At 37.2% G+C, this 22,042-nt stretch overlaps 2 protein-coding genes across 4 annotated transcripts in view; one reads left to right on the top strand and one right to left on the bottom strand.

The window, feature by feature from the left end:
* Nucleotides 1-22,042, bottom strand: part of SUB1 (SUB1 regulator of transcription) — a 257,386-nt gene that overhangs the window by 44,523 nt on the left and 190,821 nt on the right. The gene's annotated exons all lie outside the window — the stretch shown is intronic.
* The window catches only part of ZFR (zinc finger RNA binding protein), a 45,226-nt gene that overhangs the window by 17,986 nt on the left and 5,198 nt on the right, over nucleotides 1-22,042 (top strand). Inside the window, exons 4-17 of one of the 3 annotated variants that reach the window (XM_071731938.1) lie at nucleotides 63-207; nucleotides 1,018-1,236; nucleotides 2,481-2,728; nucleotides 3,750-3,941; nucleotides 6,606-6,894; nucleotides 7,773-7,966; nucleotides 8,981-9,100; nucleotides 10,088-10,233; nucleotides 10,599-10,761; nucleotides 12,482-12,687; nucleotides 13,151-13,301; nucleotides 14,720-14,861; nucleotides 19,773-19,870; nucleotides 20,693-20,788. In XM_071731938.1, coding sequence (XP_071588039.1) covers nucleotides 63-207; nucleotides 1,018-1,236; nucleotides 2,481-2,728; nucleotides 3,750-3,941; nucleotides 6,606-6,894; nucleotides 7,773-7,966; nucleotides 8,981-9,100; nucleotides 10,088-10,233; nucleotides 10,599-10,761; nucleotides 12,482-12,687; nucleotides 13,151-13,301; nucleotides 14,720-14,861; nucleotides 19,773-19,870; nucleotides 20,693-20,788 — 2,409 coding nt within the window. Of the gene's footprint in view, nucleotides 1-62; nucleotides 208-1,017; nucleotides 1,237-2,480; nucleotides 2,729-3,749; nucleotides 3,942-6,605; nucleotides 6,907-7,772; nucleotides 7,967-8,980; nucleotides 9,101-10,087; nucleotides 10,234-10,598; nucleotides 10,762-12,481; nucleotides 12,688-13,150; nucleotides 13,302-14,719; nucleotides 14,862-19,772; nucleotides 19,871-20,692; nucleotides 20,789-22,042 lie in introns of those variants that run through there. The other 2 variants (XM_071731937.1, XM_071731939.1) reach the window with 2 other exon arrangements.

Raw genomic sequence — 22,042 nt, 5'->3', positions numbered from 1 at the left:
AGGTACAGTATTCCAGGTACTTAAAGGAGAAATTTACTGGATTTTTTAATATTGTTTTTTAGGATTCCTATTCCTATGTACGCTCCACTGCCCCAGCTGTTGCTTATGACAGCAAACAGTATTATCAACAGCCAACAGCGACTGCAGCAGCTGTGGCTGCTGCTGCCCAGCCTCAGCCTTCAGTAGCTGAATCCTACTACCAGACAGGTGGGTGGAATGATTCAAGCTGTTGTCACTGTACACAGTTTATGTAGTACTTTAATACCTTGAAACAGTTTTTTTTCAAAATTTAATGTTATCCAGGTTTTGTTTTTTAGCTGTCGTGTAATCTATCACAATATAAAGAAAAGAATTGCTGCACCCAGAACTTGAACATTATTGTGACATTGTCTCAAGTAACTGTCTATGAGGTTTGGAGTGTTGTAACTGAAAACATGCTTCTAGTCAAACTTGTGGTTGATTTCTCTAGAAATCTTGAAGTGGGTTCAAATAGTCAACTATTTGGGTGGGTTTAGGTGATAAAGTGAATAAAAAGACTATTTTTAAAATTCTTTAGTTATATAATGTATTTAGTTCTTTAATTAATGTCATACAAAGCATAAATCCTTTTTTTTTTTTTTTTTCAATTTTAAACTCAAAATGACAGGAAAGTTACGGTGCACTTTGGTTTAGTGTACTCTAGTAAGACCATTGAGTGATAAGGTTGTTTAAAACCATGCCAGCACAGTTAAAAATAATTAAATAAACAAACCTTTGGCTTACTAGTGTGAGTTATGATGTGATTAAAGAGTTGTTGTGTAATACACACAGCTGACTCAAAACCAAACCAAACAAACCACAACACAAAAAACCAAATACTACTACTAATAATAAAACAAAACCAAACCCATACAAAAAAACCCCAACAAAACATATTTGTTTCCCAACATGTCATTAAGTATCATGTAATGTGTATTTGTATTTCATTTAACTAAAAGAAATCAATGTTTGTGCACTTTTATTTCCTATCCAAATTAGCTCCTAAAGCAGGATACAGCCAAGGGGCAACTCAGTACACCCAAGCCCAGCAAACACGACAAGTGACAGCTATAAAACCTGCAACCCCAAGTCCAGCAACAACTACATTTTCCATATATCCAGTATCCTCTACTGTGCAGCCTGTAGCAGCTGCAGCTACTGTGGTTCCATCCTACACTCAAAGTGCAACATACAGTACAACAGCAGTTACCTACTCCGGTAAGCATTTTGCATGTTATGTTGTTCAGATCATTACATTTCCTGCAGAAGAGGCTTCAAATACTCAGGATTTTAGCATCTTGTGTTCAGTTACGTCCTATCAACACTTAAGTCATTACAAGGGCAAAATACTTTACTGTTTCTTTAAAAGTGGTTTGATGTTTGTGTGTTGCTACTTTGTTAGATGTGAGAATATACCAAGCATTGGCATTGCTACATGCATGGTGTTTTGTGACTTCTTGTAAGCTTTGGAGGGAAAAGTTGGGGGATAGAAAAAAGGAAACACATCCACACAAATATTAACCAAGGAAGTTGGAAGGGAGCATGCTGCCATTAAACAGGAGTGAGAGAGACAGGGAGGAGCAGTCCAATAGAAATCTTTTAAGTCTGGGCTGTCTTAATCCAAAACAGGAGGAGAATGAGTGCAGAAAAAAAGACTTTCCATCATACATGAGAAATTCAAAAAGTGGTGAAGGATGATAAGAGATGTTGAATGTATGGCCAGATGGTTATCAACCGGTATATTACAGCTCCTTTGAACTTTTTGCTTTGTTTTGTTCTGGTTTCCATTTAATAAGGGATTTTAAGACTTCCTTGAGACAGAGCCTGATCAGAGGATTAAAATAGTTCAACCTGTAGGTGTAGCAAGTTTATAGGAAAACTGGCTCAAAGGAAAAAAAAGACTAGTTTCAAATTTGATACAAGAAATCAAGCACGGGTTCTAGCTAGAGCAAACAGCTTCTCTGCACTAAAACTCTTTAAATTAGTGAAATAGAATGTAAAAGCACTAGCCATTCTGCCTGACCTTCATTTTTTTCCCCTTTCTCTACATAATGTCTGTCCTTGTCATTTTGAAGCTTGAACTGCAAATTTAGTTTTGGAAGACTGCTTACTTCAAGTGGCCTTTGATAAATGTTGTATTAAAAAATTGTGTTATATCACGCTCAGTCTTACCAGATTAACTAGGAAATTTCACATATTCATTAGGGATGCTTTTATATATCAAACATAATTGTATGTCTCCAAAGATATGTCTAAAGTATAATATATGCCTGATAAAATTGGTAGCTGTGTAAATATATGAAACATAATAAAAATTCAGACTGCCTAATAAGATCTCGATAAATAATTTATATTCTTCCCTGCCTCCCAACTCTGTTATGCAACATGTTTTGAATCAGTGTATTATGTAATAGATACATGATGTACAGTGATGTAACGTTTATTTTATTTTGATCTTTGAGGTACCTCTTACTCTGGCTATGAAGCTGCAGTGTATTCAGCTGCATCGTCCTATTACCAGCAGCAGCAGCAGCAACAGAAACAGGCGGCAGCAGCTGCTGCTGCTGCTGCTGCAACAGCTGCTTGGACAGGGACCACCTTTACTAAAAAGGCACCATTCCAAAATAAACAACTGAAACCAAAACAACCTCCCAAACCGCCCCAGATCCACTACTGTGATGTTTGTAAGATCAGCTGTGCTGGACCACAGGTACCTGTATTACATAATGTTCTGATACACATTTTAGTCATAATCTCTTCAGTTAAAAAGCAACCCCTTTAAGAATATTTGTTTATTTTTAAAGACCTGATTCTATGCTGCTACTAAAGGTATATTTAGGTGAACATGTGTGCTATTATAGAAAAAATTTTGATGAGAAGCAAAAAGATGGATCCTCTGAGCTTATACAGAGGAGCTTCAGCTGTGCTTTGGACTTCGGAAATATTCTAAATCTTAACTCTTGTTCGCTTTTTTCACATAGCAAACTTCTTAGAAAACAATTTTATTTCCCCAAAACTGTGAAATTACATAGATTTTGTGAATAGTAAGTCTGAAAAAATACTCATCATTTTATTCCAAGATCTCAGTTGAGTTTCACAGTGGGTGCAAGTGCATAGAAAATAGATAGCAATTCATGGAGAGTTTGTGTGTGTCTCACTGAGCAGCTGTTACTCTACAGGTAGGTAAACTTATTATTTCCTACCCTGTCTGCTCTAGGTTGCTAATGCTGATATGAAAATAGATATCACCTCTGCGTTTCATTTTCAGTACAGCTTAATTTATGTGCTACCTTATTTTGGACTGGATTTTTTTTTTTTTTTTTTTTTTGGTGTCCTGGATGCACTTGATCCCTGTGGTCTTGTAGTTTGGCAAAAATTCATAATCAAGAATAATTCAGTGTAGAACAGGAAACTGCAATGGACGTGTAGATTTCTGATCATACCAAGGTTTCAATGGTAATATCTGTTGACCAGTGCCTGATTGAGGAAGTGAGAAGTTAGAGGAGAAACGCCCATGTTGTATTACCTTAATGTGGAATCTTGGTGGAGTAGAAAAATATTTCTTGGTCTGAGAAGTGGACTACATTAGAGCATGTCATACAGAAGAAATACTCAGCTTAGGAAGTAGTTCTTCTACAAGAAGACTGAGGTGTTTTATGCTGTGTTCTGTGCTAGATGTAGTCATATTAATGACAAATGAGTAGTACAAAGTTTATTGTTTATTTAAACAGACTTACAAAGAACACTTAGAAGGCCAGAAACACAAGAAGAAAGAAGCAGCATTAAAAGCTTCCCAGAACACCAATAACAGCAGCACTTCTGCTCGTGGAACTCAGAATCAGCTGCGCTGTGAGCTCTGTGATGTGTCTTGTACAGGAGCAGATGCTTATGCTGCTCATATCCGTGGAGCTAAGCATCAGAAAGTAAGTTTTCTCTTGTTCTCACACAAGTTGGTCTTAGATTTCTTTCCAACGTTTTTTCTCGTTTTAGACAAAAACATACAGTAACAATATAATTGAATGCTTTTGTCTTAATATGTTCAATTCTGCTTTTTATTTCAAACTTACCTTTAATCTCACTATTAGAAAAGCTTTGTTGGGATACAGGAGGAAAAATATTGCCATGGCCTCAATGAGAATGAGATGTAATGGGGAAAGTGTACAAATCATAGGAAGGAGATGTAGATTAAGATGGGGGAAAGAGTTGATGAGAACATGAGGTAGCATACTGGTGCCCCCTGACTCTTCTCAACACTTCCCTTGATGTTCATCGTGTCTGGTGCTGAGAATCTTTCAATGAACTTTGAAATACTGCAAACTGTGTTCAGAGCAAAGGACGGGACTATTATGCATCACTCCTTGGTATTTCTTTAAAAAAAATTAGTATATGGGAGCGAGGAACAATGTCCTGTAGCAGACTTACTGATGAGTGTGTTTGGAAGGCTTTTGGTAAGCATGTTTTCTGTACTGTTTGGATACAGTTAGATGAGCACTCTGGAATGAAGGCTGTGTAACCACCCTGTGAACTGTGTTTTAAATTTTTCCATACAAGAATAAATTCAATGGTGGTGTAGGATGTTTGTTTAGATATTTGGTGTGGTTTAACCCCAGCTGGCAACCAAGCCCCGTGGAGCCATTCAATCCACTCAGTTGGGATGAGGAAGAGAATTAGATGAGTAAAAGTGAGAAAACTCATGGGTTGATATCAAGACAATTGCACAGGTAAAACAAAAGCCACACATGCGAGCAAACTAGAAAAAATCATTCATTCACCCATCAGCAGGCAGGTGTTCAGCCATCTCCAGGTTCTTGGGTCTCTGTCACATCTAACAGTTACTTAAAAGACCAAACAGCATCACTCAAACATACAGCCCTCTCCTTATTCTTCCTCCAGCTCTATGTGCTGAGCACTATGTCATATGGTGTGGAATATCCCTTTGGCCAGTTCAGGTCAGCAGTGCTGGCTGTGTGCCCTGCCAGCTTACTGTGCACCTCCAGCCTCCTTGCTGGTGGGATGGCTAGAGGAGCAGAAAAGGCTTTGACTCCATAAGGACTGCTCACTAATAACAAAAACATCTCTGTATAATCAAGGCTTTTTTCAGTGCACATCCAAAACATAGCCCCATACTCACTGCTATAAAGAAAATTAACTCGACACCAGCCAAACCCAGCACAGTATTACAGATTTTCATTGTAATTCTGGAAATACTAATGTAATTAACACATACAGTATTAACATTCTGATTTTGTAGCTCTTTGCACCTCAGAACAATGTACAGAGGGGCACCAGTAACATCGTTCTTATTAAAATAGTTAAAACTTATAGCAGATTTAAAATATTTTCATAAGTAATTTGTTGATACAAGAACAAAAATTGTAATTCAGATAGATCTATTAGTGTTCTTTCTACAGCTTTAGGTTGAGCCATTACATTTTTGGGTTGTATCATACTCCATAGATGAATGGGGTATAGTGTTTATTATCCTTATCTATTTGGCTGTAGCTTTTTCCTCTACATGGGTAGTTGCTAACAACTGCTTATTCAGGATGTGATCAGTGTAAAAATGAAATCTCAAAGAACTCGCTTTCTGTGGCAGACTGAAGAATCTTGCACATTCAACTGCAAAAAAAGTAATTTTGAAGAGTTGCTTGCACTGAAAATTATAATGTTGTGTGGTACTGCTATGTCTATATTTGGGTGGGTAACATTTTGAAAAATAAGAGCCGAACCTAAGAAGTTCATTAAAGACATAAACTAGAGGCACATCTCATAGATTTGGAAATTTTTTTGCTGCCATTTTCAAAACCCAGTCTTCAGTTTTGGTTTTTCTTGTTCTTACAGGCTGCAGACATTGCTTTTTCAGGTGATGATCATCTGTCACAAAAAAGTAGTATTAGCCCAAGCATATTGTGAAAAGGCCTCTTCATATTACTTTTAAGAATAAGCATGTACCTCTTTAATTTTTTGAGATAGTGAAGAGTTTTGCAATACGTGTCTCACATCCTTCCTAACTGTCTCTGTAGATATGTTTGGTTGGGTTTGTTTTCTGAAAGGAGAAAAAGACTTGTCTAAGGAATCTTGAGTTCTTGCAGGTAATCTGGAAATTCTTTTAGTACGAGTACTCTTACAGTGATCTGTACAACAGACACTGCTGTACTCTAATAGTGATCAAAACAGTGTTGTTCAATGCTAATTAAATAACTGATCTACAAATAGTACTTGGAACCAAAATAGTTAAATGTGCTGAACTTTCTGGAGGGAGAGTAAAAAGCAACTGGACAAAAAAAGTTGTATTGAAGCAGTTCAAGCAAAATACTTTCTGTTCTCATCTATGCAGTTTATGGCCTAAATGCCTGAGATTCTTTTGGAAATAAGCAACATGAAATAGCTATTAATTACTTCCTCATTACAGGTGACAAGAGCTTCTACATGTACAGATTCTGTGGTTTTTTTTGTTAAGATCACTTGTAAAGAAGCAGTAACTAACTCTTCTGCTTCTTTTTTTAAATAAAATTGATGTTTGTGGTACATAATTTTTATAGCTACTACAAGGAGATCATACTATGAATTTCTCTTTATTCTTACAGGTAGTAAAGTTGCACACAAAACTTGGCAAACCCATTCCTTCAACTGAACCAAATGTGGTGACCCAAGCTACTTCTTCAACATCCACATCTGCTTCCAAGCCAACTGCCTCTGCTTCAAATATAGCAACTAGCAGCAGCACGGTGAATTCTTCTGTTGCATCCTCTGCAGTGAAAATTCTTACTCCCACGGCAAACACAACTCTTAACACTGCATCCAACAACAAAACATCTTCAACTGCTGCTAATATACCTGTAAAGAAAATATCTACACCGAAAATAAACTTTGTTGGCAAGTACAGAAGTCAGTCTTTATTTTGAAACCTAACCCATTCTGTTATTTTTTTTAGGATTAGAGCAGCAAATACAAATATGTTAGGTTATATTTACGCATGAGTAACTGTTTTGTTTAAGAGAATTTCTGGTAGGTGAAAACAAGATTATATATATATAGAGGTTTGCTTCTGAATTTATGGTGTTTTCTGCCCAGTTGTATGCACCTGCCCTGTCTTGGAGGCTTCTATGTTCATAAGAAGCTTCCTGTCTTTGGTTTCTTAGGTAGTAGCTGCTGGAGTATAGCAATTTATCTTACAATTGATCCTAATTTCAGTTTACAGCCTGGGCTGTTAAGACAACTTACAGTATGTTAGCAGATAAGGGCTGCAACAGAAGCAGCCTCTTAATGGTGGAAATCTAACACTGGAAACTGAGATGAGCACGACAGACATTTAGAAGGAAACACATACACAGTTGCTACACTGAGAATATACTACCTTGTTAGTACAAAAGGCTTTGAAGCACTTTTATTCATCCATTTACAAAAAAAAAAATCTGATGACAAAACAAAGAGATAATAAATATGTATTTGCTGAGTTGTTCCCATTCAGTCCTATCTCTTTTGAAAGAGCATGAAAATTGCAATTATATAAAGCAATTTTTTTCTTCCAAAGAAAAAAACAGCTAAGTATTTAAATAACTGAAGTGCTCTTGCAATTACGTATTTTAAAGATTAAGTTTATTTAACATGTTTAAGCTTTAACTAACTTTAAAAAACTAATAATGCTGTGGCCAGAACATTGCTATTTGCAAATAAAGTCTTCGGGTTGCACATCATGTGTGATCTCATTCTCATTTTCTGAAAGTTAGTGATACAACTTTTTTTATTTGTAGGTGGCAATAAGCTTCAGACAACAGGAAGTAAACTGGAAGAAATGAAACCAGCTGAAAGTGTCAAAGCAGCTCCTACTGCTACAGTGCAAACACAGGAAGTAAAACCAGACACAGCAGCAGAACCAGTGACTCCCACAACTCTTGCTGCCTTGCAAAGCGATGTCCAGCCAGTGGGACATGACTATGTGGAGGAGGTATTAGTGTGAAAATGTGCATTATATTTTGTGAAAATTTGTTCCAAATGAAACAATATAAAGAATGGTTGAGGTGAGAAGGCACCTTTGGAGGGTCAGTTGCACTGAAGCAGAGCTGCCTACAGCCAGGCACCCAGGACCATGTCCAAAGAGCTTCTCAGTATCTCCAAACAGCTTTTGAGTTTCTCCAAGAATGGAGACTCCACAACTTCCCTGGGAAACCTGTGCCAGAGCTCAGTCACCCTCACAGTGAAAAAGGATTCCCTGATGTTCAGAGGAAACCTCCTGTGTATCATTTTGTGCCCTTGGCTTTTGGCCCTGCCACTGGGCACCACTGGGAAAAGCCTGGCTCTGTCCTTTCTGCACCCTTCTTTCCTTCTTTCAGGTATTTCTATTCAGGAAAAATATGGCACCACAGCCTTCTCTTCTCCAGGCTAGACTGCCCCAACTCCCTCAGCCTTTCCTCATAAGAGAGATGCTTCAGTCCCTTAACCACCTTTGTGGCCTTTTGCTGGACTCTCTCCAGCGTTTCCCCCTTGCAAGTTCTGGGAATCCCAGAACTGGACACAGGCTCCAGATGTGGCCTCACCAGTGCTGAGTTAGAGAGGAAGGATCAGCTTCCTTGGCCTGCTGCCAATACTTTGCCTAACGCAGCCCAGGATGCCATTTGACCCTGCAAAGGATTGTGCATATGTTTACTTTTTTGTATAGTGCGTGTTTCTCTTAAGCACAGGCATTCTTCATGTGGGTGATATGATGTGGGCATCTGTGAGGCTTGTGTTTAAAAGCTGTGTACTCTTGGAATGTAAGAACTTTGTTCATTACCAGGCATAATGGTGTGTCTGTCAGAATTGAAAGTTTTGTTTTGCCTTCTTTCAGTTATTGTGCAACTTTTTAGCATATTTTTGAGTTGAGTAGACATTACCTGGTGTCACTGGATCAGATGAATCTCTACATCAGCTTTGGCTTTGCTTTGCTTTTTTTTTAAAGATGTGTTGTCACTTGATTTTCCAGGTAAGAAATGATGAAGGAAAGGTGATCCGCTTTCACTGTAAACTTTGTGAATGCAGTTTTAATGATCCTAATGCCAAGGAGATGCACTTAAAAGGCAGGCGGCACAGACTTCAGTATAAGGTTAGTAGAAATGCTGATACTTCTTTTGAGTGTCCACTAAATGGCAACTTACTGATGGCAAATTCTTACATTTAAAGACTAGGCAAGGGCAGGTTCTCTTGGGAAAATAGGTTTTTAAAAACAGGTAGATAAATGAACTTACTTCTCAGGTGCTAAAAGAAGTAATGCAGACTGTGAAACTGTGTTTTTGTTTGGGTTTTTGAAGACATTTTGAACACTGCTTTCAGGCTATCTTTTCATCAGTAAAGTATGATACAGCTGTGCAAATAACAGGTTCTTTCTTTTGCTTACAATGAATTTTGAATAGTGTAAAAGAGTAGTATTCAATGTTTTTGACAGGACAAGCCTTGTAAAGCTTTCGTGGAGATACTTGAGAAACCAGTGCTGCAGATTTTTCAGTCATGAATGGAGACACCTGAACTAATATATGATGCACATTTTGTGTATTATAAGATTATATTGGGAAAATCTATTGTGGTCATAGGAGTTAACAGTGGACCCCCATAATCACTAAAGGGTTAAAAGAGGAGCAAATATTACCGGAAAATTTTATTCAGTAACTCATGGTTATGTCCAGTATGAGGGACCCTTCAGGAGCAGAGAATCAGAAAGCACACACTAATTAAGATGAAATGTTTTTTTTCTGGCTATACAGTAGTCATACTTCTACAGATTAGTTACTTACATCATTATTACTGAATTAATACCAAGCAGATTGCTTGGTATTCCATGTAACATTTTAATCTTAAATTTGCTTTGTGCTCATGTAAGTAAAGAGGGAATTTATGCTAACTCTAATATGTTGCTGTTTCTTTCCTTGAAAATACCAGACATTTTTCTTCAACTACTCACTCAGTGCAGTTCCAAAACTGCATTTTATTCCCCTTGATTTTGTCATACTCCACTAATGTATATTAAATATGTCAGGACTGTAACCTTGAGATGACAAGGAAAACCAACATTTCATTAATTATTTTTCTGAGCTAGAAAAAAGTAAACCCAGACTTACAAGTAGAAGTAAAGCCCAGTATTCGTGCAAGAAAAATTCAAGAAGAGAAGATGAGGAAGCAGATGCAGAAAGAAGAATACTGGCGAAGACGGGAAGAAGAAGAACGCTGGAGGATGGAAATGAGGTAATGCATTCTGTTTTATCAGTGAATGAAATAATAAAACCAACTGCTTCTGTAGTTTCTTATTTTGAACATGTGTTTTGGGAACTCCGTACTGTCTTGTTTTGAATTAAGTTGTCAGTATCCCTCTGGGATTTTTGTTTGGTAGTGTTCAGTTTCTCTGAGGAATGCAGATTTACTAGAATTATCCTGCTATAAATTCAGATTCACTTTGAAAATAGCCATTCATTTTAGTTACCCTCTGGAGTTCACTGATGATTGCTTATGATTACTAAAAAAGAGTTAGTGAGAACATACAAGAATTAATATAAAACTGTTGCAAGCATTAACTGTTCTATAAAGAGGACACTTTGTTTGATGTGCTTCAGGCGATATGAAGAGGACATGTATTGGAGGAGAATGGAGGAAGAGCAACATCACTGGGATGACCGTCGCAGAATGCCAGAGGGAGGGTATCCCCATGGTCCTCCAGGACCTCTGGGCCTGCTGGGTGTTAGACCAGGAATGCCTCCTCAGCCCCAAGGACCAGCTGTGAGTTTATTAACTTGAGAAAAAAAATTAAATCATACTGACCAGGAGGCATTGTTAAGAAGTGTAAATTCTTCAGTGTTACTTCAATTATCTGCAGTGTTTCTTAATAAGGATTTTAAAATGTAAAGAAGGAATTATGTCCTAATAAAACTGTAGGTAGACCTGTCTTCCAAAGGAAGTCAATTGAAATCACGAAAGGATGCCTTAAAGACATACTTTGAAATACAAGTCACTCTGGGTTTCTGTACTACTTTTTATTTTATTTAATTGAGTTATAGATTGTTATTTATCTAATTGTGGACAAATACATGGATAAAAAGCAGCTGGATCGTCAATCTCAGAAGATAATGATTGGTGTTGAGCCATGCTTTACCTGGACATCTGTAGCAAGTACAGTACCACATGGGTTTATCCTGAGATTGTCAAGGATCTGAAAGGTGACGAAGTCAGTCCACATGTGTAATGTTTGCAGCTGGCATGAAGCTGAGTGAGTTTAGGGTAAAGAGAATAGTTAATATCTTGGAGGGCAAGACTGCCATCCAGAATGACCTGGGCAGACTAGGAATAAACCAACAATTTTTCAAGGACAAATGCCTAGTGCTGCTGGTGGGAAGGAATAGCCCCTTGCACTGAAACAGGCTGGAGAGGGACTGGCTGGGTAGCAGCCCTGTTGAAGGGCAGGCAGAGAGTGTGAAAGACAGGCTCTCTGATTGTGGCATGGAGCAAGCTGAACATGAGTCTCTGCCCTCACAGAAATGAAGGCTGACAGCATCCTGGGTTATATTAACAGGAGCATAGTCAGTAGATGAAGGAAAGTGATCAGCTTTCATTCGACCAGACTACAGAACTGCATTCAGTTTTGGGTTTTCCAGGACAAGAGAAATACTGTAAACTGTAGCAGGTTCAGTGTGGGGCTACCAGGATGGTCAAGGGTCTGGAACGTAGGCCTGTGAGGAGACACTGAGGCACCTGGGCTTGTCCAGCCATAATTAGAGACAGATAGGTCCTTTTGGTTGACATAACAAACTGATACCTGTGTGTTATAAAGGCAGTGCAGGCAGGCTTTCTACAGTCATGAGGGGAGTGAGATCCAACCAGCATAAGCTGAGACAAAAAAGGTTCAAATTGAATACAGGAAATCATTGGGGTTTTTTTTGGTTTTGGTTTTTTTTTGTTGTTGTTGTTTGGGTTTTTTGTTGTGGTTTTTTTTTCTTTTTTTGCACATATATTGTGCAGCCCCCATTTTTGGCAGTTTTCAAACTGCCACTTTATCCACTAAGTGGATAAAGCCCTTAGCAGTGTGATGCAATCTTTTATCTGGCCATACACAGGAGGCTGGACTAGAGGGCCTGAAGTGTGTTTCTGTTTGAATTCTGTCATTCTGTGAAAACATAGTGGTCAGTTTATTTTGCAGCAGTATGCTGTATATCCCAGTTGACAGAATGACATTAGGTATTTATGCTGGGGAGATACTTTTGGTCCTTGGATTCCATAGTTCCATAATTGTTTTATTTTTATACATTTCACCTTTTTTTCAGACATGGTTCTTTGTGACTAGTGTAACTTAGTAAGTATGCATCAGTTCCTGTTTTGTTATATTTCAGCAATTTTAAGGTTTGGATATTCTGTTGTTTAGCCGTGTGTTTCTTTTTCATCACTTGCAATTTGTGAACCTGGGGGTGCACCCAGTTTTCAGAAACCTGCTTTTTTGTCTGTTCAGCCTCTGCGTCGCCCTGACTCCTCTGATGACCGCTATGTGATGACCAAACACGCAGCTATATACCCAACAGAGGAGGAGCTTCAAGCAGTCCAAAAAATCGTTTCTATTACTGAGCGTGCTTTGAAACTTGTTTCTGACAACATGACTGATCATGAAAAAAGCAAAAACAAAGAGGGAGATGACAAAAAAGATGGCAGTAAAGACAGGTATGTAAAGATGGGAGATTTAGTTTAGACATAAGGAAGAAATTGTTTCCTGTGAGGGTGGTGAGACGCTGGCACAGGTTGCCCAAGGAAATTGTGGCTGTCCATTCCCTGGAAGTGTTCAAGACCAGGTTGGATGGGGCCTTGGACAAGCTGGTCTAGTAGAAGGTGTCTCTACCCATGCAGGGGGGTTGGACCTAGATGGTCTTTCAGGTCCCCTCCAACCCTACCCATTCTATGATTCTATCATTCTGGTTTTTTTTTAACTACTTTTAAAGAATGTTACCTGAAGTTTTTCCTTAGGCTGTTATCAGTGAGTCTTCCAGGGATTCTCTTCTCTTTGGGTTTTGATATGGTTGAAGTCACTGTGGTCTCGAGTATGTGGAATACTTCCCTTTTCTATCTTCAGGTTTACTTTTGAGGTTTAAATATTATTTTAAGTGCAACTTCTAACTATAATTCACAGAGCTTTGAAAGGAGTTTTACGAGTAGGCGTTTTGGCTAAAGGTTTGTTACTCCGTGGAGACCGAAATGTCAACCTTGTTTTGTTATGTGCTGAGAAGCCTTCAAAGACCTTACTCAGTCGTATTGCTGAAAGTCTTCCCAAACAACTTGCAGTAAGTAGTGTTCTGGTTTTTTAGATCTCAATTTTTGTAAAGATAATACAAGAATCTATCCTCAAGTCATATGTCTGCAGGGCTTACTGTCCTTTGTTTTGTAGCTCATGTTCAGTTTATCACTATTTTCTGAGTTTTTACATCTGAATTCAGTGACTATGCTGTGTGGTTTGTTTTCTATATATTGTGCCTATACAAGTGTCTAGGTGTTTACGCTAGTGGTGTAATAAGGATCATTATTTAGATTTAATTTTACTGGGAAGTAGGAATGAGCAGAAGATAGCCCGTTACCCAGTTATCAGAAGCCATAGAGGAAATTTGTACAATGATAACAGGAAACTTGCTGCCTGAAGGTCAAAATTCTCCATTAATGCCAGTCTGTACTTGCATCTTGTTTCCAATTTGAATGTCTCAGTGTTGTGTAGTTCCACAAGTAGTAAAGGAAGTCTTGTGGGTTGGTTTGTTTATTTTAATTTGCCCCTTTAAAAAAAAAGAAAAGTACATGGTGTCTTAGACCATTCAGTGGAATTCATATAAACCATTTGCAGTATTTCTACAAGAAATTGAAGTATAGAATAAGATCTTTGCTTTCTGCTGAACAAAGCAAACCTCAGCCATGATTATAGAGTGCTTGTCAGAGCATTTCAGTACAGTCTGGTAAAACGCTTGGCAGAATCAGTGGCATGGTAGAAGCCTTAGCAGGATCAGATTAATTAGAAAACAGTCTTGAGTTAGTTCTTATTTGAAGTAACAGAACACAAAAAGGTTTTAAAACTTCTCATCTTGGTCAAACTGAGTAGAAGTCTCTTCCTTGTTAGTGGAAGCAGGTCACTGAGGTGCCTGTAGCTTCCTTTTAGGGATATTTAGAATTATTAAACATAGTTGCAAGAAGCAATTTTGAATTACCACCTGGTTAGTAACTCCTGTGTTTTTTCCCTGCTCTTTGTCTTGCCCTTTGTTCTTATAATGTTGTGACTGCCATGTATAGAATGTGTGTAGTAGTAGCCATCGTGTAACTGCGAGCTTGAAGAATGACCACTGCATGCTTCATGCTTTTTAAAGGTTACATTCCAGTGTGAAACATTCAGCTGACATTTAAAATGCACTGATGTTTTTCTTTATCTCAAGCACTGTCAAGTGTTCTTGTTATGTAACTCACTGTATATGAATATCCTTTATGGATAGCTGTTATTCTTTTGCATTGTTGGTGATGAGTATTTTCATTAATTATTTTGAAACAGTATGTATAATATATATAACTCTGTAGGCCATGGTTTCTTTGAATATAGAGATATCTGCTTCATATAATTATGTTGTGTTCCTGTATTTCTGCTTAGAAGACTGTGTTGAAATCCATTTTCTTCCCCTTACTTTTCTTGGCCACATGCTAATCGAAATTTCTGTTTCTGAATATTTAGGTAATAAGTCCTGAGAAATATGATATCAAGTGTGCAGTCCCAGAAGCAGCAATAATTTTAAATTCATGTGTGGAACCCAAAATGCAAGTTACTATCACACTGACATCTCCAGTCATTCGGGAGGAGAACATGAGGGATGGAGGTTGGGAAGTTGTTAAAGATGTTACTTCTTTCTCAATCATTTTTTTGTTTTTCCTATTCTGCTTAAGATGACATTAAGGTCCTGGAAGGCAACATGCTGGCACATGCATTTCATCAAAATCTTGTTTTTCAATAGCCAGTCTTGGTAGAGAACAGTTGGTTAAAATGTTTATTTAATTTTTAAAATTTCTAACTTAATGCTCAACCTCAGCTTTCTGGAAAAGGTACAAACATGACTATTTTTTTCCTCGCTTAAAATTATGTTGAAGACTATGTATTTTATAGCAAGTGACTATAAACTGGCTTGCTAGAACAGTCTTCCCCTAACAGAAAGATTGTATGGTTTTAGAAAATCAGATCACAGGTTTTTGGTTTTAAACTGGATCCATATTACTGTCATTTACACATTCCAAATAGTGCCACTTAAGATGCACTTTTATAATACTTTGTATGGTAACAGTGCTTCTAACTTTAAAAGACTGCGATTTTTTCCAGCTCTCTGAGGTTGCTTTTTGGTCTGGAGTGCTTGAGTGTATTTAGGCTCCTGGTATTATTACAATCAGTCTTCTCTCCAACTGGCAAACCCAGACTAGAACAATAAGAAATAGCTTTTTGTTGACTTGAAGTAGAAGGTGGAGCTTGTAAATCAATTTACATTTCTGAAGTCCACAGTTCTCTGGTGCCAGCAGTGTTGCTTTAGGGTCTGTTCTGTAACACTTTCAAAGCTCCAAAAGCTTTTAAGCCAGCAAGCATGATTAATGTCTGCAGTACATTGGTTCTTTTTGTTTACGGGTCAGATAAAATTAACTTTTGTTTCCTTTTAATCCTGTATTTTCATAGTTGAAAGAGAAATGGCAAACAGTGTTCTAGTGTTTGACAGCGAAACTACAAATAGGAAATCTGAGGCTATCTTAACACTTCTGATATGCAGTTTGAAAAAAATTGTATGTGTGTATGTATACATGTGCTTGTGTGTATACGTATTGATATGAGCCACTGAGGTTTATTTATTTCATGTCATCATTACATGTCCTCTAAAATACTTCAGGCTTTTATATTACATTAGTAAATGTGCTATAGCTGTGACTAGTGCATTATCAGCAAGCTGTGTTAAAGTCGTCCTCCATAGTCAGAAAGAAAAATCTCAAGATGCGTTCACTGGTTTGGATGACTTATGAAGAGTCATAGTACATGATTTTTAAGCTATGCATATTATTCCTAGCTATAAAGGCTTTGTACATGTACTGTCACACTCAACCAATTTTAGTTGTTTTAGACAGTCTAAGTGTAACATAGCTCCTGGTTTGTCTGTGCCAAATCAGACATGGCATATTAAGTTTATAAAGAATAACTTTACCTTAAAAGATTTTATTATTAAATTATACTAACTATTAAATTAAGTTAACCGTAAACACCATGCTTATTTCTTAATGTGCAGTACAACAGCATGATACTGATTCCTGCCACAATACTTAAGTTCAGTTAAGCCTAAAATTCTATGATCTGGACTAAAAATAAAATTATTTTCAAATTGCTGCCATCAATCCCTTAATTTATTTCACCTAAAGGAAACAAATCAGTATTTTTGTCTGACCCACACTTGAATTAAAATTATCATTGTGAGTTTATTCACTGCTGAATGCAGTACTGCCTCTGGGCAAGCAAAATCAAGTTAGATTTCTCTTCAAGACACTGAGCAGCATAAAACGGACGTGCAGAAAGTTCACTTTTGAAACTAGAGCAAATAGAAGACTGAATTGCAAATTGTTGCAACAAAGAAGGCCTTATTATGAAGACCGCGGCTTATTTGCTGCAGAGTAACAGTACGTGTTTGTATTTTTTCTTACTGCAGCTCCTCATGCTCTGTGTCTTACAATGGTTTAAAGATTATTTTTTTTTTAGCCCGCTTGGGGAGCTAGTTCAGGTGATAAGGAAGGCTTTACCGGAAGAAGCAGTTTGAGTAAAGATGAGACTGACTTGCACATGGAGTAGAATCACGTTCGATGTGTAATAATCCCATTATATGGTAAAAGGCTAAAAAAAGAATATGTGAAATAAAATTGTTAACCGCATAGCTACTGTTTTTTGCAGTATTGTGCGTTTGACAGTTTACTGAATCTGACGTGTTCAAAGTGTTCTAACCCCCGCTGTGGATCCTTTCCTTCAGCAAACAAAGTGTCCATACTTATAAACGCATAGATGTGTGCGCGTGTGTCTTTTTTATCCTTAGCTAACAGCCCCGGTCCAAAGCCTTCTAGCACAGAGACTTGATTCCTGTCAGGGGTTGCTGCCAAGACATCGGAAGGATTTTTGACCAAGGTTTTCTAAAGCTCAGTGTCACACCTGCCATGCTTTACAAAGGAGGGGTTTGGATGCATAGTCCTAGCATCTACTGTTACTTTGTGGTTTTTTGTTTCGGTTTTGGTTTTGGTTTGGTTTTTTTTTTTTCTTTTCGTCTTTGTCTCTCTCCTAGAATTAAGCAGTGTTCACACTAGTCTTGAAATAGTTGACTGGGTAAAATGTAATTCACATAATAAAACTTAACAAAATTTATGTACCTGTTAACTTTCAATGAAGAGGTAGTGTGGACACAGCATGTCTAACTGAATAAGATTAACCCCTTATATTTAGGCTAGTCATAAATTAAGTTTATATAGGGTAAGAATTTGTACTTGTGTTTTGTAAATTAAATTAGTTTCCTTTCTTACCTTAACAAGGTGGTAGGTTAGGCATCTGAATTTAGCTAAATAGTCTTTAAGGGGTTAATCCTGAATTGTGAAACATATGCAAAAATCCACAGATAAAATATTACAGGAGTTTTCTTCATACGATCTTCTAGTTAATGTACTCTCTACAGTAGGTACCTTTACAGCCTCTGACTGTCAGAGTCTTTTTAAGTTTAAGTGGTATTAAGATGACACCATTAGGAGCATAAAGATCAACATTTCCAGCACCGAGTAAGATTCTCTTCTGTGCACTTAAGCTGTAGTTCTTTTGTAGCAAAATTATTTTCCAAGGTGAAATTTTTGAGCTCAAAGTAATTGGAGTCTCATATTATGTAATTAATAACTGTGCTAAAAGTTTGCACAGTGTCAGCTGTTTGCATATTAGCTTTAAAAGAATGAAAATAATTGACTGACTAGGCCGAACAACCCCTATTTTTGTTTTTTATTTCTCAACCTTACTTACCACTTTTTTTTCTGCTTTGGGTTTTCTTTAAATATATTCCTTGTCTCTTCTATTCAGATTGCATTCCTTTCATCAGTTACTTTACTTGGCACATCTTCTATAGGTGTAGGGGTTTTTTTGTGCTTTGCTTTGTTTTAAATGAAAATACTGCTTTACATATGGTCATTTGCTCTCTAAATGCCTTATTAGTGCAGTTTTTCATCTTTCCACTGCAATGCATAGTTCATAACTTTGAATATCTGTATGAGAAGATACCTCTGTTCTTCTCAGATTCTCGTTTTGAGATCTCTTTTAGGCCTGTGCAGAGCAATGGGACTACTCCATAAGAAATGTTTAAATCTGAGTGTAATATTTCAGAGTAAATTTTGCTGCTATTTTTCAAAGTTGTACCACCGTGTTAATTAATGTTTTTTTAGCTCTCTGTGTAGTGAAGTTTCCTACTATTTATTTTACAACTGTGTAAAGTAGGGGGTTTCAGAGCTGTCTTTCTGCAGCATCCCTAGAAGCTTCTTGCAGTCATGTTTCATGAGTCTCACTATAGTTTTTATTTTTTTATTTTGTTCTATGACTCATCTAAATTTATAGCTTGCTGGAGTAAAATTAATTGTTCCATACAGCAAGCTTCTTTGAAATGAGTGCCATTGAGTGAGGGCTTTTTGTTTAATTTTAGCTGGTGAATCACCTGTTGTCCTATCAATATACTTTGTTACTAGTCACAGGAACCTTGTCCATAATAATTAAAGAGTTTTTAAAGCTGTTCATTATATTATATCTGTACCATTTTTAAGAACGCAAGGATACTGTTTCATATTGGTCAGTGGTTCCAGTGTTACTGATTAAACCACTTCTGGCAGTCTCTTAATTTTTGGTAACACAGCAATCAGCTTTGTAATAAATACTTTTCTGAACATTTAAAAATACAAGTTCTGCTATATTTTCTTTAACTTTCAGACATTCTGCGTTGGTAGCTAGGCTATCCCTTGCTTTGCTTTTTCCTGCTGAATCTTGAGTAAAGCAGTCCCTATTCTGATCCTTGCATTGAAAACTATACTGGAGCACATACATATTCCTGAGGAGCACACATATATTCCTCAGCACATTTTGGCTGAGGAATTTTGTCCATATGAGTAAAAGAGAGTACTAGAAAGTAATGGAACTCTGTAATATTGAAGAACCTTTAGTCAGGTTTTTAAAGCAAAATGATTTCAAGTTTAAGATACGATAAAGATAACAATTACTAAGCATCTAGTGCTTTTAAGATCTGCTGTACTTAGGTTTTCTCCTAAGAATAGGTCCCAAATAACATGTGACCATTAAAATTTACAAGACACTAAGTTTGAATGTTTCTACTTGGTTAAAGTGGATTTTTGTGTTTCTTCTGTCTTGTGTTCTCTGTGCTGGTGCACTGTGTCCAACCATCCTTCCTTCAGTATTTAATTTTAGGGGTTGTGTTTTTCCAGTTAGTGTAAATAAAGAAGTACTATGCATTGTATAATCTGCAATGCATTTGAAAATAACCTCAGAGCTAAGTATTGTATGCTCTTGGTCTTTATACTGGATTGATGCCCTAATCCTAATTGAGTGGCTTTCGTCGAACATTTGTTATTCAAGGGGTTAAACTTTAAATGGCATGTGTGACATTGAAGCTACTTTAAGGAAGTGTCTTGCTCACCTGGTCAAACACCCATTCCTCACTGCATTTTGCCAATTCAATCCATTTTAGATGTAACCTCGGGTATGGTGAAAGACCCACCGGACGTCTTGGACAGGCAAAAATGCCTTGACGCTCTGGCTGCTCTACGCCACGCTAAGTGGTTCCAGGTTCGGAACATCATTTTACTTTCTTCTTGTAGCCTTATGAGAGATTAGTTCAGTTGCAATATAAATGTTTTTAATTGTGTGAAAACACTCAACGTTGTTCATGCTAATAATACTTAATATATTTCTGGTCCCTAAATTTAAATGTAGATGGTTGAGTATGGAGGAGCTGCTTTATGCAGTCGTGGCTCATCTGACATGATGGTTTTTTTCTGGTCATTGAGAAGGCGATGTTGAAAGCTTGACTCGCTTGGGGTGATCATATGTTGTATATTTGTTATATATTCCATAAGGCTGCAGAGTAACTTTGCTTTAAATAATGGAAAATGTGTTTAAAGCTTTGTGTTTAAATTTAAGACTTTTTTCCTATTTCTATAAGTGTATTAAGTGTAGGGAATGAAAGGTGAGAAGCAACTGTTTGGTTTAGTGACTTTGCATTCTGGCAAAGGCACAAGAAAGAAACCAAACAGATTTCCTTGACCTTTCAGTCTCTATACCTATTTCTTAGATCTTTACTTTACCCTTTTTATTTCTAATATAGAAAGGTACTGTATTTATTGTTACAAGCAAATATAGGTCAAAGTGTACAGGGGATCAAGAAATGTTATTCTTGTATAACCTGTGCACTTTGACTTCTGCCACCTGAAATTACTAACCCTGTATAAAATACTGCTGTAAATGGCAGCTCATGGAATAAAGTTGTAGAATTATTGGCTTCGATCTTGTATCTGAGCTTCCATTGAACAGTGGTGTTTTAGTCTTTCAACAAGTCCTATTTGCTGGAGGTGCTGGGATTAATTAATTTGATTTTGTATTGCTCTCAAGGCTAGAGCTAATGGTCTGCAATCCTGTGTGATTATCATACGTATTCTTCGTGACCTCTGTCAGCGAGTTCCAACTTGGTCTGATTTTCCAAGCTGGGTGAGTAATGTTCTTTTGAATGAGTCTCTTTAATGCACTTTTTACATGAAAGTAAAGAAAAGGGTGGTGTTCCTCCATATTTTTAAATGTAGTGCTTTTAACAAAGTAAGGTAGGGTTTTGTTTGGTTTTTTAGGGTTTTCTCCCAACAAAAAGTCCAGATTCTAAAAATTAAATTTCTGAAGTTTTGTCATTTGGAGGTGGAATTTTTTCCCCCAAAAGTAATTTCATTGTTCTTTGGTATTCTTTGTAAGTAGAATTCTTATTCTAGATTTTAGCAGTTCTTCCTTTACTTTATATGAAGGAATCTGATTTTTTTTTTCTAACCACCTACTCTGAATTCCTCGGAGTTAAATGAAACTAATGTAAAGTAATGTCAGTTGCGCCCAGATGGTTCTGTGATAACAGGAAGGCTACCTGAAAGAAAAAAAAAATCACAGTAATTCCAGTGATCATTAATATGTCCCTTCCACAAGACGAATCCCACAGTACTTCAAGACTTTGGCCCGTGGGTGTGTCAGTATTAGCATTTTAATCAGTATACCTTAAATCTCTAGCTTGTGTTGGGTTACCTCTCTTAATTCTTGCTGCTGAGCGTTCCTGAAGCATTCCTGTTGTGCTGACTGTCTCGAATGATGTTCTGCAGGAGTGCAATTCTTGCTCCAAGCATTAACAGATGTTCAGGCAGTGGACTGGATAAAGTTAGTCTGAAACAGAATCTCTGAAATGTGTATCACGTGGAAGCAAAATTAGCTCTGGCTGTTTTGTTTCACAGACCAAATCCTGTTGCACTGTGCTGCTTCCTTTTCAGTTTTGGCAGGAAAAGCTGCAATATTGTCAGGACAGTTTGAGCAGATGGTATTATTTCAGTGAGAAATAGATACAACTGTACTAAGCTTGCAGGCAATTTTAGTAAGTTACTTCTAATATTTTTTATTGCTTCTGGAAAAAGTGTGCAACAGTTATTTCTTGGCTTTAAGTATTTAAAGTTAAAAAATTAATGCCCGTTTCTGTGCTACATTTCTTGAAAGTTCCACTGTATAAATACAGCTTAAAAGAAGCTAAAAAGTACATTAACTACCCTCAATATCAGTATGATGCTGGGTTGCCAAAGAATAAGCCCTGGCATACTTCTAGGAAAGCATCCTTAGAACTATTGCAACACAAAGCAGGCACACAGATGAAGAACAAGTCATATTGGTTCTCCCATTACCTGTTCTGAGGCCCATCCAGAAAGGAAGAGAGGAATGGAGGCA

The sequence above is a fragment of the Heliangelus exortis genome, chromosome Z (genome assembly GCF_036169615.1).
Source record: "Heliangelus exortis chromosome Z, bHelExo1.hap1, whole genome shotgun sequence".
In the NCBI taxonomy this organism is placed as follows: domain Eukaryota; kingdom Metazoa; phylum Chordata; class Aves; order Apodiformes; family Trochilidae; genus Heliangelus; species Heliangelus exortis.
Note: the sequence above shows the minus strand (reverse complement) of the source record. Positions and strands in the feature narration are given on the sequence as shown.